The sequence below is a fragment of the Pan paniscus genome, chromosome 16 (assembly GCF_029289425.2).
Source record: "Pan paniscus chromosome 16, NHGRI_mPanPan1-v2.0_pri, whole genome shotgun sequence".
In the NCBI taxonomy this organism is placed as follows: domain Eukaryota; kingdom Metazoa; phylum Chordata; class Mammalia; order Primates; family Hominidae; genus Pan; species Pan paniscus.
In genome coordinates, this window is record NC_073265.2 from 88919756 (window position 1) to 88936838 (window position 17083).

The 17083-nt window shown below is 40.0% G+C and overlaps 1 protein-coding gene across 8 annotated transcripts in view; it reads left to right on the forward strand.

The window, feature by feature from the left end:
* The window catches only part of LRRC28 (leucine rich repeat containing 28), a 136812-nt gene extending 125396 nt beyond the window's left edge, over positions 1 to 11416 (forward strand). For all 8 annotated transcript variants that reach the window (XM_034939489.3, XM_003816769.4, XM_003816770.4 and 5 more), the window contains one exon: positions 9128 to 11416. In XM_034939489.3, the coding sequence (XP_034795380.1) occupies positions 9128 to 9200 (73 nt within the window). In that variant the 3' untranslated portion in view covers positions 9201 to 11416. The remainder of the gene's footprint in view (positions 1 to 9127) is intronic.
* The last annotated feature ends 5667 nt before the right edge of the window (positions 11417 to 17083 follow it).

Here is a 17083-nt window from a genome sequence, read left to right on the forward strand (position 1 = left end):
ATATGTGCCACATTTTCTTAATCCAGTCTATCATTGATGGACATTTGGGTTGGTTCCAAGTCTTTGCTATTGTGAATAGTGCCGCAATAAACATACGTGTGCATTTGTCTTTATACCAGCTTGATTTATAATCCTTTGGGTATATACCCAGTAATGGGATGGCTGGGTCAAATGGTATTTCTAGTTCTAGATCCTTGAGGAATTGCCACACTGACTTCCACAATGGTTGAACTAGTTTACAGTCCCACCAGCAGTGTAAAAAGTATTCCTATTTCTCCACATCCTCTCCAGCACCTGTTGTTTCCTGACTTTTTAATGATCGCTATTCTAACTGGTGTGAGATGGTATCTTATTGTGGTTGTGACTTGCATTTCTCTGATGGCCAGTGATAATGAGCATTTTTTCATGTGTTTTTTGGCTGCATAAATGTCTTCTTTTGAGAAGTGTCTGTTCATGTCCTTTGCCCACTTTTTGATGGGGCTGTTTTTTCCTTGTAAATTTGTTTGAGTTCTTTGTAGATTCTGGATATTAGCCCTTTGCCAGATGAGTAGATTGCAAAAATTTTCTCCCATTCTATAGGTTGCCTGTTCACTCTGATGGTAGTTTCTTTTGCTGTGCAGAAGCTCTTTGGTTCAAATAGATCCCATTTGTCAATTTTGGCTTTTGTTGCCATTGCTTTTGGTGTTTTAGCCATGAAGTCCTTGCCCATGCCTATGTCCTGAATGGTATTGCCTAGGTTTTCTTCTAGGGTTTTTATGGTTTTAGGTCTAATGTTTAAGTCTTTAATCCATCTTGAATTAATTTTTGTATAAGGTGTAAGGAAGGGATCCAGTTTCAGCTTTCTACATATGGCTAGCCAGTTTTCCCAGCACCATTTATTAAATAGGGAATCCTTTCCCCATTTCTTGTTTTTGTCAGGTTTGTCAAAGATCAGATGGTTGTAGATGTGTGGTATTATTTCTGAGGGCTCTGTTCTGTTCCATTGGTCTATAGCTCTGTTTTGGTACCAGTACCTTGCTGTTTTGGTTGCTATATCCTTGTATTATAGTTTGAAGTCAGGTAGCATGATGCCTCCAGCTTTGTTCTTTTGGCTTAGGATTGTCTTGGCAATGCAGGCCCTTTTTTGGTTCCATATGAACTTTAAAGTAGTTTTTTTCCAATTCTGTGAAGAAAGTCATTGGTAGCTTGATGGGGATGGCATTGAATCTATAAATTACCTTGGGCAGTATGGCCATTTTCACGATATTGATTCTTCCTATCCATGAGCATGGAATGTTCTTCCATTTGTTTGTGTCCTCTTTTATTTCGTTGAGCAGTGGTTTGTAGTTCTCCTTGAAGAGGTCCTTCACATCCCTTGTAAGTTGGATTCCTAGGTATTTGATTCTCTTTGAAGCAATTGTGAATGGGAGTTCACTCATGATTTGGCTCTCTGTCTGCTATTGGTGTATAAGAATGCTTGTGATTTTTGCACATTGATTTTGTATCCTGAGACTTTGCTGAAGTTGCTTATCAGCTTAAGGAGATTTTGGGCTGAGACGATGGGGTTTTCTAAATATATAATCATGTCATCTGCAAACAGGGACAATTTGACTTCCTCTTTTCCTAATTCAATACCCTTTATTTCTTTCTCCTGCCTGATTGCCCTGGCCAGAACTTCCAACACTGTGTTGAATAGGAGTGGTGAGAGAGGGCATCCCTGTCTTGTGCCAGTTTTCAAAGGGAATGCTTCCAGTTTTTGCCCATTCAGTATGATATTGGCTGTGGGTTTGTCATAAATAGCTCTTATTATTTTGAGATACATCCCATCAATACCTAATTTATTGAGAGTTTTTAGCATGAAGGGCTGTTGAATTTTGTTGAAGGCCTTTTCTCCGTCTATTGAGATAATCATGTGATTTTTGTCTTTGGTTCTGTTTATATGATGGATTACATTTATTGATTTGCATATGTTGAACCAGCTTTGCATCCCAGGGATGAAGCCCACTTGATCATGGTAGATAAACTTCTTGATGTGCTGCTGGATTCCGTTTGCCAGTATTTTATTGAGAATTTTTGCCTCAATGTTCTTCAGGGATATTGGTCTAAAATTCTCTTTTTTTGTTGTGTCTCGCCAGGCTTTGGTATCAGGATGATGCTGGCCTCATAAAATGAATTAGGGAGGATTCCCTTTTTCTATTGATTGGAATAGTTTCAGAACGAATGGTACTAGCTCCTCCTTGTACCTCTGGTAGAATTCAGCTGTGAATCCGTCTGGTCCTGGACTTTTTTTGGTTGGTAGGCTATTAATTATTGCCTCAATTTCAGAGCCTGTTATTGGTGTACTCTGGGATTCAACTTCTTCCTGGTTTAGTCTTGGGAGGGTGTATGTGTCCAGGAATTTATCCATTTCTTCTAGATTTTCTAGTTTATTTGCGTAGAGGTGTTAATTATAGTATTCTCTGATGGTAGTTTGTATTTCTGTGGGATCGCTGGTGATATCCCCTTTATCATTTTTTACTGCGTCTATTTGATTCTTCTCCCTTTTCTTCTTTATTAGTCTTGCTAGCAGTCTATCAATTTTGTTGATCTTTTCAAAAAAACCAGCTCCTGGATTGATTGATTTTTTGAAGGGTTTTTTCTGTCTCTATCTCCTTCAGTTCTGCTCTGATCTTAGTTATTTCTTGCCTTCTGCTAGCTTTTGAATGTGTTTGCTCTTGCTTCTCTAATTCTTTTAATTGTGATGTTAGGGTGTCAATTTTAGATCTTTCCTGTTTTCTCTTGTGGGCATTTAGTGCTATAAATTTCCCTCTACACACTGCTTTAAATGTGTCCCAGAGATTCTGGTATGTTGTGTCTTTGCTCCCATTGGTTTCAAACAACATCTTTATTTCTGCCTTCATTTCGTTATGTACCCAGTAGTCATTCAGGAGCAGGTTGTTCAGTTTCCATGTAGTTGAGGAGTTTTGAGTGAGTTTCTTAATCCTAAGTTCTAGTTTGATTGCACTGTGGTCTGAGAAACAGTTCGTTGTAATTTCTGTTCTTTTACATTTGCTGAGGAATGCTTTACTTCCAACTATGTTGTCAATTTTTGAATTAGTGTGATGTGGTGCTGAGAAGAATGTATAGTTGATTTGGGGTGGAGAGTTCTGTAGATGTCTATTAGATCCACTTGGTGCAGAGCTGAGTTCAATTCCTGGATATCCTTGTTAACTTTCTGTCTTGTTGATCTGTCTAATGTTGACAGTGGGGTGTTAAAGTCTCCCATTATTATTGTGTGGGAGTCTAAGACTCTTTCTAGGTCTCTAAGTACTTGCTTTATGAATCTGGGTGCTCCTGTATTGGGTGCATATATATTTAGGATAGTTAGCTCTTCTTGTTGAATTGATCCCTTTACCATTATGTAATGGCCTTCTTTGTCTCTTTTGATCTTTGTTGGTTTAAAGTCTGTTTTGTCAGAGACTAGGATTGCAACCCCTGCCTTTTTTTTTTTTCCATTTGCTTGGTAGATCTTCCTCCATCCCTTTATTTTGAGCCTATGTGTGTCTCTGCACATGAGATGGGTCTCCTGAATAACGCACACTGATAGGTCTTGACTCTTTATCCAGTTTGCCAGTCTGTCTTTTAATTGGAGCATTTAGCCCATTTACATTTAAGGTTAATATTGTTATGTGTGAATTTGATCCTGTCATTATGATGTTAACTGGTTATTTTGCTCGTTAGTTGATGCAGTTTCTTCCTAGCATTTATGGTCTTTACAATTTGCCATGTTTTTGCCGTGGCTGCTACCAGTTGTTCCTCTCCATGTTTAGTGCTTCCTTCAGGAGCTCTTGTAGGGCAGGCCTGGTGGTGACAAAATCTCTCAGCATTTGCTTGTCTGTAAAGGATTTTATTTCTCCTTCACTTATGAGGCTTAATTTGGCTGGATATGAAATTCTGGGTTGAAAATTCTTTTCTTTAAGAATGTTGGTCCCCACTCTCTTCTGGCTTGTAGAGTTTCTGCTGAGAGATCCGCTGTTCGTCTGATGGGCTTTCCTTTGTGGGTAACCCGACCTTTCTGTCTGGCTGCCCTTAACATTTTTCCCTTCATTTCAACTTTGGTGAATCTGACAATTATGTATCTTGGAGTTGCTCTTCTCGAGGAGTATCTTTGTGGCATTCTCTGTATTTCCTGAATTTGAATGTTGGCCTGCCTTGCTAGGTTGGGGAATTTCTCCTGGATGATATCCTGCAGAGTGTTTTTCAACTTGGTTCCATTCTCCCCATCACTTTCAGGTACACCAGTCAGACGTAGATTTGGTCTTTTCACATAGTCCCATATTTCTTGGAAGCTTTGTTCGTTTCTTTTTACTCTTTTTTCTCTTAACTTCTCTTCTCACTTCATTTCATTCATTTGATCTTCAATCACTGATACCCTTTCTTCCAGTTGATCAAATCGGCTACTGAAGCTTGTGCATTCGTCACATAGTTCTCGTGCCATGTTTTTCAGCTCCATCAGGTCATTTAAGGACTTCTCTATATTGGTTATTCTAGTTAGCCATTCGTCTAATCTTTTTTCAAGGTTTTTAGCTTCTTTGCGATGGGTTCGAACTTCCTCCTTTAGCTTGGAGAAGTTTGATCTTCTGAAGCCTTCTTCTCTCAACTCGTCAAAGTCATTCTCCATCCAGCTTTGTTCCATTGCTGGCGAGGAGCTGTGTTCCTTTGGAGGGGGAGAGGCGCTCTGATTTTTAGAGTTTTCAGCTTTTCTGCTCTGTTTTTTCCCCATCTTTGTGGTTTTATCTACCTTTGGTCTTTGATGATGGTGACTTACAGATGGGGTTTTGGTGTGGATGTCCTTTCTGTTTGTTAGTTTTCTTCTAACAGTCAGGACCCTTAGCTGCCGGTCTGTTGGAGTTTGCTGGAGGTCCACTGCAGACCCTGTTTGCCTGGGTATCAGCAGCAGAGGCTGCAGAACAGCGAATATTGCTGAACAGCAAATGTTGCTGCCTGATTGTTCCTCTGGAAGCTTCATCTCACAGGGGCACCCGGCTGTGTGAGGTGTCAGTCTGCCCCTACTGGAGGGTGCCTCCCAGTTAGGCTACTCAGGGGTCAGGGACCCACTTGAGGGGGCAGTCTGTCCGTTCTCAGATCTCAAACTCTGTGCTGAGAGAACCACTACTCACTTCAAAGCTGTCAGACAGGGACATTTAAGTCTGCAGAGGTTTCTGCTGCCTTTTGTTTGGCTATGCCCTGCCCCGAGAGGTGGAGTCTACAGAGGCAGGCAGGCCTCCTTGAGCTGCAGTGGGCTCCACCCAGTTCAAGCTTCCTGGCTGCTTCGTTTACCTACTCAAGCCTCAGCAATGGTGGGCGCCCCTCCCCCAGCCTCACTGCCACCTTGCAGATGGATCTCAGACTGCTGTGCTAGCAATGAGCGAGGCTCCGTGGGCGTGGGACCCTCCCAGCCAGGCGCGGGATATAATCTTCTGGTGTGCCGTTTGCTCAGTTGGAAATGCAGAAATCACCCATCTTCTGCATCTCTCAGGCTGGGAGCTGTAGACTGGAGCTGTTCCTATTCGGCCATCTTGGAACTGCCAAAAATTTGTTTTATTTCTCTTCAGATTTCTTCTTTCACCTAGATATTTAGAATTAAGTTGTTTAATTTCGAAATATTGAGGAATTTTCCAGCTATCTTTTATTGATTTCTAGTTTAATTCCATTGTAGTTTGAGAACATAATTTGTCTGATATCTTTTAAATTTTTTAAGGTGTGGTTTTATGCCCAGATTTTGTAAACATTCTCATTTAAGTGTTCCTACCAGTTTATGGCTCTAGCAGCTCTGTCCAGTTGGGCAAATCTCAGCTGTGACTTGGTATATGGTCCATGGGCATTTGAAAAAAAACAACGTAGATTCTGCTGCTGTTGGATAGTGTTCTCTATATGTCCGATTTTTAATTTATTGTGTTATTCAGTTTTTCTATACTTATACTAATTTTCTATCTAGTATATCAGTTGCTGAGAGTAAGGTATTGAAGTCCCCAATTCTATTTTTGGATTTATCTATTTCTCCTTTCATCTCTCTTATTTCTTAACAGCTTTATTGAGATAATTCACGTATCATACAATTTCACCCATTTAAAGTATACAACTCAGTGTTTCTTAGTACATTCAGCGATATGCGCAACCCTCACCCTAATCCATTTCAGAACATTTTCTCACCCATACGGAAACCCTGAACATTTAGCTCTTGCCCCTGTCCCTCTGTCCCCATCATACCTAGCCCTAGGCTTATCTACTTTATGTCTCTGTAGATTTTCCTGTCTCTGGCCTTTGGCTTGGGGGCATGGGCTTTACTTGGAGCCAATTGCATCTGTGCCTATTACTGATTCTGGATTGGAGGCTTCTACAGCATCCTATTTAAGATATAGAGGGCAATAAGGTACCCAGGGAACGTGCCAGCACTGTGTTGTTCCTCAAGTCCCACTGTCCCTAGGCTGTCTGCCTTGGTTCTCCCTTTCAGAGCTTGCCTGTGCTTATTTGTTGTATTTTGTCCAGAGTGTTTCAGGTGGAGGGGGGAAGACCTGGGAAGAATGGGGCCTACCCCATCTTGGCAGAACCAGAAGTTCCACCTAAATATATTTTCCCCCAAAATCCAGAGGGATCCACCAAGTGTGTGTCTGTTTCTCTGTAGTGGGCAGTTCTGGATACAACTCTTCTTTTCCATTTGAAACTGCACTGATGTAGTAGGCATGTGAACTCTTGCAGGATTTTTCTCTCTCACCTCTGATAATCATGTATCTATTAAGGCATCAAGGGTGCTTGCTACTTCCAGTTTGTATTCCCCCTTGCAAATACATTTAGCCTTAGGGAAGAAAAAGACTTCTTGGCCCTCCTGGAGATTTTCAGGAGGTGGCTGAGCAGGGTCCACCACCTTGGGTCCTCTCTGCATTCCCATTTATCCTCCCTCTAGAATCTGCAAGGGGAGTCTAGCATAGCTGTCTCATTAGCTGTTGGCCTGCAATGAGTCAAGGCTTCTGTTAACCATTCCCAGGTGCTTAATGTATCATATTCTGAGGTATAGGTGAAGTACCCCTGTTGGCCTGATCCAATCTTACATTCATTCTTGCTGGCCAATGTACTTAGAATCCGTTTCCATGTGTGCCCTCCAGGTTCCTGCTAATATAATTTGACAAGATCCTGCAACTCCATCAGCGTGTACGTGATTTCCTCCAGGAGTAGACCTTTCAATGATCTCTGGATCATGCTAGGATTTTACCCTTTTTGGCCCTATAGGCGATGAGTATTGATGGTTGTGGGTCCTGAAAAGTTTTTAGGTAACCACCCCAGGGGAAGCCATTGAAACACTTTTACCCAAGGGAATGCTAGTTTTCGTAGAAGGTGGAAAGGTCTGTTTCTGATATGAAGAAATGTTTAGAGATGCTAGGGAGTCAAGGCTCTTAGATTTGTGCCTGTCTAGAGGCTCCCATATCAAGTCTCAAGTTCCCACTCTTTCTCAACAGCACCTTTTACCTTAGCATAAGAGACTTAGCATAAATATATCTTTATCTGGCATGTGATCCTGAAACCTCTACATTTAGCCTCAGCCATGTCCCTTGCAGCTTCATAAAATAAGGATTCACTTAAGGCCACCATACAAACTTTCTGATTCTCTGCCCATGCCTTGAGTTGAGATCTCAAGGCACTAAGCTTATTGTTTTCTTTTCGGAATCTCTTCAGCACAGTCAAAAGAAGCCATCTCACCCCACAAACTTGGAATCACCGTGATGCCATAGCAGTCAAGTGCCACAGCCACTTGCTTTCCCAATGCCTTGCCCTCCTGTTACCTTCTGTTCCAGTGATATTTGAGTAACCATGATGCCACCACATGCTACAGATTAGCAGGGTCCCACTTCTCTCTAGTAAGAAAGCCATTCATGTACTCGCCAGCCCAACCTCAGAATCTCACTTGGATGAGCTGCTTCGTTGGGCCACTTCTCATAACACATACTGTATTCATCAGGGCTGGAAAACAAAATGCACATTTGGCTGAGACTTTGAAGAGAAATTAATGAAGAAGGACAATTGGCTGAAGTTTGGGCAGGGTGGAGAGCACCCAGAAGGATATTGAGGCACGCAGGGACTCACAGCAGTAGGAAGCCCTTACCATGCTTAATCCTTGGGCCTGAAGGGCAAAGGGAGCTCTCTCTGGAGCCTGGCGAGAACCAGAGGTGGCAAAGGGGGCCTGCCTGATAGGAGCTCCAGTCCCAGAGGTAGAGAGGGAGTGGGGTGGAAATACTCAACCTTCCTTCTTCCTGCCCTTCAGCCCCCTGCTGGTGCCTCCTGCTGGTGCCTCTTGCTGGCCTAACCAGAAGCTAGAGTTGAGGCAACTTTGCTGGTAAAGTCTACAGAGGTCCCCTTCCTGGGCCACAGGGAAAGGCGGACTGTGTTGGGGGTGAGGAAATAGAAAACAATCAGCACAGGGGGTCTTGTGGAAACAACAAGAGACTCTTCTCCCTCTACCAGAGGATAGCACTTCTGGCAGGAAAACAAGGCATCTAATAGCTGGAGCTGTCCAGAGTGGGTCGGAGGCCCCCTGGGGCTCATGACTCACGCACAAGGGTGCCCAAACCTCTGATATGTGGGAAGACCTTTGAACTGTATTATTCAGATTCTGAAATGACCTCTACGAGCAATCTATGTGTATGCGTACATTTGTAGGATAAATTCCTTAAAATTATGTTGTTTAAGCTCTGTGGTATATATGTGTTCTGGCTAAATTGGAGACATTTTCTGTTACATGATTTTTATAATGGACTTCAATTCTGTGATTGCACTGTTGGTTCTAGAAAGCAGAGTTCGAAATGTAACGTGGAAAAGGCATTTTTTTTTTTTTTCTTAGTTTCTACTTTAGGGATAATATATCTTCTGAACGCTGCTATTAAAATGAACATTCAAAAAATAAATAAATAAATAAATAAATAAAATTAACATTCCCATGTACATACTTCACCTGATTCCAGTGCTCAGTTTGAAAAGGAAATTTAAATTTCTATTATGCAGTTTGTTGACCATGGCTAATCCTCCATTTTAACAAAGAAAAAAGTTTCCAGCAGAAAGAATCAGAGACTTTAATCTTGAACTCACAGCATTCTTCTCTCCCTTTTTCCCCTTCCAGGAAGACAACTGTTAGTTTTGTGGCTTACTGCTGCTCCACCCAGTGTCTGCAGACTTTTGACCTGCTGAGTTGATAAACACTCAAGAACCTCAGGAGCGCTGCCAGCTTGACACTGGGGAATCCAGCCAGTCCAGCACACTCTTCCATCCTGTCCTGTCCAATGCGGGGGCACTGCAGAACTCTCTGGAAATGTCATGATTGAGCTTCAGAGCTAAAATGCCTTCACCCTTCCCCCAAGTTGGAATATATCCTCCCCCAAATTAAGGACCCATTTGTCTTCTGTGTTTTTCCTTTTATGTGAGTGTGTCTTTTACAGAAACCATTTAGATTGATGGGCCTCCCCAAATCTAATTTAAAGCAAGTTTCAGGTCCTTGGAGAACAGTGACTTGATCATCTAGCCAGATTCCCTTTTGAACACACATACCATCAGTGATGCTTCCTCTCCTCTCCCTTGCTTTCCCCAGAGAGTTATTTCCCTGAGACCATGTTCTCCACAGTGTCTCCAGTGCAAACTTGTCAGTTTTTGAGGAGTTTCAGCAAACCTCGTGGCCTCAATGGTCTTGAGTAGCAGGGTGGGGCGCCTGAGTTGGCGGCAAAGTGAGGCTCCCATGGAGGCTCAGTGAGGGTCCCAGAGCACACACCCTCTGGAAAGTTCCAGCCTTGTTTATACGTTCTACAATGTAGCAACAGACTTTTGTGAGGGATTTTAAAAACAAAAATGTAGATTGTAATGAAATACACTTCTTGTTTTTTAAAAGTGTTTGCAGAAAAATGATTTTTGAAGTTTTTAAATTTCCTGATAAGATTTTTTTATATGAGAAGAATTTGAGGAATATTTGAAGCTTTACAAGATCTGATTTTTTTCTTTCTCAATATAAACAGTTTCCATACAATGAGAAAGGGGGAGAAAACACACATTGAAATAAGACCTCCGTGTTCTTTTTTGATGGGTTTATGATTCAGTTTATACTGACTTTGAAATATTTTTGTCACATATGAAAGACAGGCTTCAGCTACTTCCACTACTGGTTTTTAACAGGATGATTCAAAGTACAGCCCGTGCACATTTACTTAGTCACCTGGTGCACCACACTGTCTTCATGTTGACCCTCGTTTCTTGTATACTTAGCTTACTGCCCAGATGCAACTGAGAAAATACAGGAAAAGCAGGTCCAAATTCAGCCTTCGACTTCTGCAAAAGTCCATAAACAGAAAGTCTGTGAGCCTCCACCCTGCCAGAAAGAACTCTTCATGAAGGAGTCACGTATTTGCTCTTCCTTTCAAAGGATGGCATTTTAATGTTGCTTTGCTGCCAGATGTTCATCTGCTTGCTGTGAAGTGATTCTTTTTTTAAAATGTTTTTTAATGATGTAAGTTTTCTAAAAGGCAGGGCTGAATGGAGAACCAAGAATTTGCTTGGTAGAAAAATTATTTTTTTAAAATTTCAGACTTATCAAAAATTTGGTTGAGGGAATTTTTATTAGCTGCCCTGACTTTATAATGCTACGCTCTTAACAGTGCCAAAAATCCTACATAGTTACTGACAAATGTGTGATCTTTTTACAGTCACACCACCTGCTGCCCGGAAAGCACACCGTCCACGTAGAATGGAGAAGGCAGAAAGTTACCGTGTGTTCCCACTGTATCTGCACTGTTCTTACTTCCTCTTGTCCCTTTTCATATCTTGGTCTATTCAGCCTTAACATTTCAAAGGCTTATAGTAAAATAGGAACTGAAGATCTGTATCAAAATGTAACACTTTCATCCTTTGGAATAATTGAAGTTTAACATAACCTCTACATGTATATAAGTTAGCTGGTGAAAATGTGGCATGAAACTTCAGAATTGTGCTTCAGGCCTAAGTGACTGCTACCTATCATTTAAGTGACAGTAAATGTCTTGCTACATTTTTCTATTTCATCCTCTACAATCATATGTCATGGAATGGAGCTATGAAATGTGCTAACTTGGTATTCAGGATTCTCATTGTGATAAGGTAATACATTAGTTTTACCTTGTTTGAAATTTTACAAAAATGCTTACAATCCAGGCGTTCTTTCTCTACCTATTATGAACTACGGTGTGTTAAACAACAGCAGTGGGCTGGGCAGACAACCTTTGGGCAGTCTCAACCTTAATCCTTGGGTGCAGCACCTGAACTTAATTGATGAGAAGTGGAACTTAAATGGTTTCCCTGGTGCTGTTCATTATGGAAATGTTATGCTGGATTTATCGATGTCATTCTTAATCTTTTGATACTATAAAGGAGTGTTACCAACTGGAGAAAATTTGCCTACGTGCTATATATTTGAATTGTGTCCAAAGCTTTGCAGAAAAGCAAATCTGAAGTTATTATATATGTTGTTTTCTTGAGCAACAGTTACACTAGGTAGAAAAGTATTTCACACAACAATAGTAATGCAAAAAAAGTGAGCTACTTGGAAAGTATCATCTCTGTTCAGGTAAGTTTACTTCAGTGAACTCTTGTGTGGCTAGTGATAAATTTTAAAGTCCAGGATAGCCTCATGAGCATAGGCCTTCCTATGAGGTAGTGCAAAGGGGGCCCATTTTAGTGGATTACCCTATCAGTGTTCTGCAGTATGTCCAATTGTTATCATACCAAAAACCTTAATTACATAACATTGTGTGGATGAAATGCTGCATCTTCAGTTAATACATGTTTTGAGCACACTCTTAAAATACATAATAATTAAATGATCCCTATTCAAAAGAACCCTGGCCTGGGTGGAGGATCCACTCTGGCTAACGGATAAGAGTGATGAACTTCTTTGTTACCTGACACTTCTCTTCTGGAAAAGTGAGGTGTACATTAAACATCTTTTGGTCACCGTGCCTCACTAAGACCTTTCACATTCCAGCTTGTCCGACTAGTGTAATGTACATCTCACTTCTGTTTTACGTTGAGCATTATGAATTAAAATCTTTACAGTCTAGGGGGAAAAAAAAGGCTTCAATACCAGTTGGCTTATGAGGCTCTGCATATAATTTTCTCTAAAATATATAACTATTTTGTAGTCTCTGGGGACTTTCAAAGCCAATTTTTAAAATTAGTAGTAGTAAAGTTTTTTCCCTTTCCTGAATGAAAAATCAGAAATTCTAATCTTTGATATAAAGTACTTAAACACAATACATTGCCTCAGCATAAATAAAAACATTTTTATTAAGATGATTTATGAACATGGATTTCTAACTGGACCAACACTAATGTTGCAACCTGATATAATTAAAATTTGAGATGTAAATTCATTTCACAGACTCATAAACACACTCTCTTTAAGACTCTTCTTTAAATGGATCCTTACATTACCCTGCCTGTTTTATTATGCCTTCATTTTTGTGGTTTTCATTCACTCCTTCTTGCTCCTAATGAGGTTCTCCTACATTTCCCAGAAACTCAGTGAATATCTTGCCTTTTCTTCAAACAAAGGGGGTTTTTATAAAGTTTGTATTTTTGAAACTAGCTCTATGTCTGTCTAGAAATCAAGTATCGGCAGTGGCTCATGCCTGTAATCCCAGCACTTTTGGAGGCCGAGGAGGGCAGATCATCTGAGGTCAGGAGTTTGAGACCAGCCTGGCCAGCATGGTGAAACCCCATGTCTACTAAAAATACAAAAAATTAGCCAGGCATGGTGGCACGCACCTGTAGTCCCAGCTACTCGGGAGGCTGAGGCAGGAGAATTGCTTGAACCCGGCAGGCAGAGGTTGCAGTGAGCTGAGATCACGCCATTACACTCCAGCCTGGGCAACAGAGCGAGACTCCGTCTCAAAAAAAAATCAAGTTTCACTGTGCCTACAGTGAGGAGCTACCTCCTTGTGTCATCAGCTAATAGATCTGAAAGTGATGCCGGTGTCTCTAGGAAAGGAATTGATCATAGCCAAGTGACTGACATTCTCGGTCAGGAAAAGAGCTTGCTTCACAGCCTTTGAAGCATGACTGTATGTGTGGTCCCCTTGTACTTTGGAGACAGAAGGTACTGGCAGCGAGTGTGGTGGCTGGGCAGAAGGTGTAGCATTCGGAGATTATTTCTGTATGTAATTAAGAGACTTTCAAGGGTTAGCCAGATTTTTTTCCACTCAAGTGTGGATTATCTTTGCTACCTGTGTTAAAGAATACCAGGTTTTGTTTCTTATTGTGATTTTTTAGTCTAAATGATCCAAGATTTTTAAAAATAGATACATAATGAAATCCAGGCCTCTGAAAAATTATGGCAACATTCATTTGGAGTGTGGCTAAAAACTCATACTTTATCCAATTTGGTTGCCTCTCTCAGTTACTGCAGTTTATAGAATAATTGAGTTTGAACCATGTGAATGCTCAGAATGTCAATGGTGGAGTATTTATTCAAGAGAAATGGCTGAATCTCGATATGAACAACGAGTTTTGTGGTGGTTTAACTTGCCCTATTCCTATCTCCCCCTTCCGTCTCTGTTGTATCCTTGAAAACCAACAGTATACAATGAAGGTGAAAAGTAGCAGCCTGGAAGCCACTAGAGGGGGCAGAATGGGGTTAGAACTCCTTTAAAGCCTCATTCCCAGAGAATTGTCATTATTTGACCTGTCAGGCAGGTCCCTGGAAGACCTCATTTGCAAGACTGTCTTTATTTTACCGGATTGGAGCTTGCCAGGTGTGAAAAGCCTTTTTCCCAGGGACATTAGTCAAGAAAGACTCAGAGGCAATTGGTTAATTTTGTGGTTGCCTCAAGTGGTGGCTAAGCTTTGGAGCAGACAATAGGCTAACCAAAAACGTAAAAGGAAAAGCTTGGGAATGAGATGTCCATAGGGACCTTGAAAAGCTCTGGTATTCTTGGGAATTCAGATGGTCATGTGTATGTGTAGAGCTTTGCATATGCCAAGGGTTATACTCCTGCTCAGGAAAGACTTAAGAACATCTTGAGCTGTCACCATAGGTTGACCTTGACACACAAGCAGAAAGTGAGGCCAAAGCCGTCTTCCTTCCTGTCGTCTTCCTGGCTCAGTGTTGAAGGGGTGCTCCAACATGCACCCAGATCCCTTAGCACAGACTTGGAGACGTAGCACAGTAAGAAAACTCCCTTAGTGGCATTTAGGGAAATTTCTGTCCAATCATTAGCTGACCACTAAACAACCCTAGCAGAGACTTCAGTATCCACGCACTATAAAGAATATAGACTTTACTGAATTAGTTCAGAATAGTCACTAAACAAGCCAAAAACCCAGCAAGTACATCAAACCCTTAGCAAGGAAATAAAAAGGTAGGTATGATTTCCAGAGTTGCCACATTGTTCTTTGAAATGTCCAGTTTTCCACAGAAAAATTATGAGACACATAAAGAAGAAAGTATGTTCCATACATGGGAGGAATAAAAAATAGAAACTGCACCTGAGGAAGTCTAGACATTGGATTTTTAGATGAAGACTTTAAATTGGCTATTTTAAATAGGTTCAGAGAACTAAAGAAAAATAATGTGTAAAGAACTAAAAGTATGAAAATGTCTCACTAAATAGAAAATGAAAAATTATTTTTAAAAGAACCAAATATAAATCATGAAGTTGAAAATACAATAACTGAAATGAAAAATTCATGAGAGGAACTCTATCTAGTCTGAGAAACAGAAAAAAGAATAAAGAAAAATGAATAGAGCCTCAGAGACCTGTGGCACACCATCATGCATACCAATATATGCATAATTGGAGTCCCAGACGAGAGGAGAGAAAGAGGTAGAATATTAAAAAATAATAATAATAATGGCCAAAGACTGAAATTTGATGAAAAGCATCGATTTACATACCCAAGAAGCTCAATGAACCTTAAGTAGTATAAACTCAAGAGATCCATGCCTGGATGCAAAATCACACTGTGTACCAAAGAATCTTGGAAGTAAAGAGAGAAGTGACTCGTGTACTAGGGATCTTCATCAGAAACTATGGAGTGTAGAAAACAGTGGGATGACGTATTCCAAGTGCTGAAGGTGAATGACTATCAAATAAGCATTCTATTTCCAGCAAAACTATCCTTCAGAAATGATTAGGACATGCCCAGATAAACAAAAACAGAATTTATTAGCAAGGCTGCTCTACAAGAAAAACAGAGAACTTAAAGGCTGAAATGAAAAGATAATAGTAACTCAAATGCACATGAAGAAATAGCACTGGTAAAGGTAGTTATATTGGTAAATATAAAAGGCAGTACAAATGCATTTTTGGTAACTTTTTTTCCTCCTATCTGATTTGAGGCAACTGCATAAAACAATAATTAAAAATCTGGGCACAAGGTGAAAAAACAATTTGTATGACAACATTACAAAGGAAGGAGGAGGGAAGAGACTTACAGAGGAAGAAAATTTTTCTATACTGTTGAAGTTAGCATTATTCCAAACTAGGTTGTTATAAATTGAAATGTTAATAATCCTCAGGGAAAACACTAAGAACATAGCTAGAGAATATATAGTAAAAGCTACAACAAAGAAAATGGTACACTAGAAAATAGCTGCTAACAAAAGAAGACATGGAAGTAACAGAGGAATAAAGGAACAAAAAAGACAAAAGACATAGAAAGCAAAAAGTCTGGTCACAGTGGCTCATGCCTATAATCCCAGCACTTTGGGAGGCTGAAGCAGGAGGATTGCTTGAGCCTGGGAGTTCAAGGCCAGCATGGACAACATAGTGAGGCCTTGTCTCTATTAAAAAAAAAAAAAATTAGCAAAACGGCAGACTAAACCCTGCCTTATCGGTAATTGGCATTAAGCATAAATGGATTAAACACTCAAAAGGCAAAGATGGTAGAATGGATAAAAATCATGGTCCAACTATATGATGCCCACTAAGAAACACTTTAGATTCAATGACACAAGTAGGCTGAAAGTAAAAGGATAAAAAAAACATGTAAACTGTAAGAAAAAAGCTTGAGTGGATATAACATCAGACAAAACAGACTTTAAGATAAAAATTGTTAGTAGAGACAAAGACATTACATAATAAAAGGGACAATCCATCAAGAAGGCATAATTTTAATCGTTGAAATTATACAAAACACGTTCTCTGACCACAATGGGATGAAATTTAAAATTGGAAGAAAATTTGGGAAACCTAAAAAAATGTGGAAATTAAACAGTACATTCCTTTTAACCAATGGGTCAAAGAAAAGAATCACAAGGGAAATTACAAAGTCCCTTAAGAGAGTAATGAAAATAACAGAACATACCAGAACTTATGAGATGCAGCTAAACCATCACTTAAAGGACCATGTATAGCTATAAATGTCTCTGTTAAAAGCTTCAAATCAATAACCTAGCTCTAAACCTTCAGAAACTAGAAAATAATAGCAAACTAAACCTAAAGCAAGCAGAACAAAGAAATAATATGGATTAGAATCAAAATAAATGAAATAGAGGATAGAAAGAAAAACAGAGAAAATCAAACCAAAAGCTGGTTCTTAGAAAAAGTCAATAAAGTTGACAAACCCTTAGGCAGCCTAGAAAGAAAAACAGAGAAAATCAAACCGAAAGCTGGTTCTTAGAAAAAGACAATAAAGTTGACACACCCTTAGGCAGCCTAGGAAAAAAAATAGAGAAGACAGATTACCAAAGTCAGGAATGAAAGACTACTACCAATCTTATGGAAATAAAAATAAGAGTTCATATGACAACAAATTAGGGAAGTTAGATGACATGGACAAATTTCTAGAAAGACATATATTATCAAAACTGAAGAAGAAATAAAAACTTTAAATAGATCCAAACAAGAGATTAAATTAATGAGTAATCGAAAAACTTCCCACAGCCAGGCATGGTGGCTCACACATGTAATGCCAGCTACTTGGGAGGCTGAAGCAGGAGGATGGCTTTAGGCCAGAAGTTTAAGACCAGCCTGGGCAACATAGTAAGACCTTGTCTCTAAAAAAAATATAAATTAAAAAAAAAAAGGTGTGGTGGTGCACACCTGCAGTCCCAGCTACT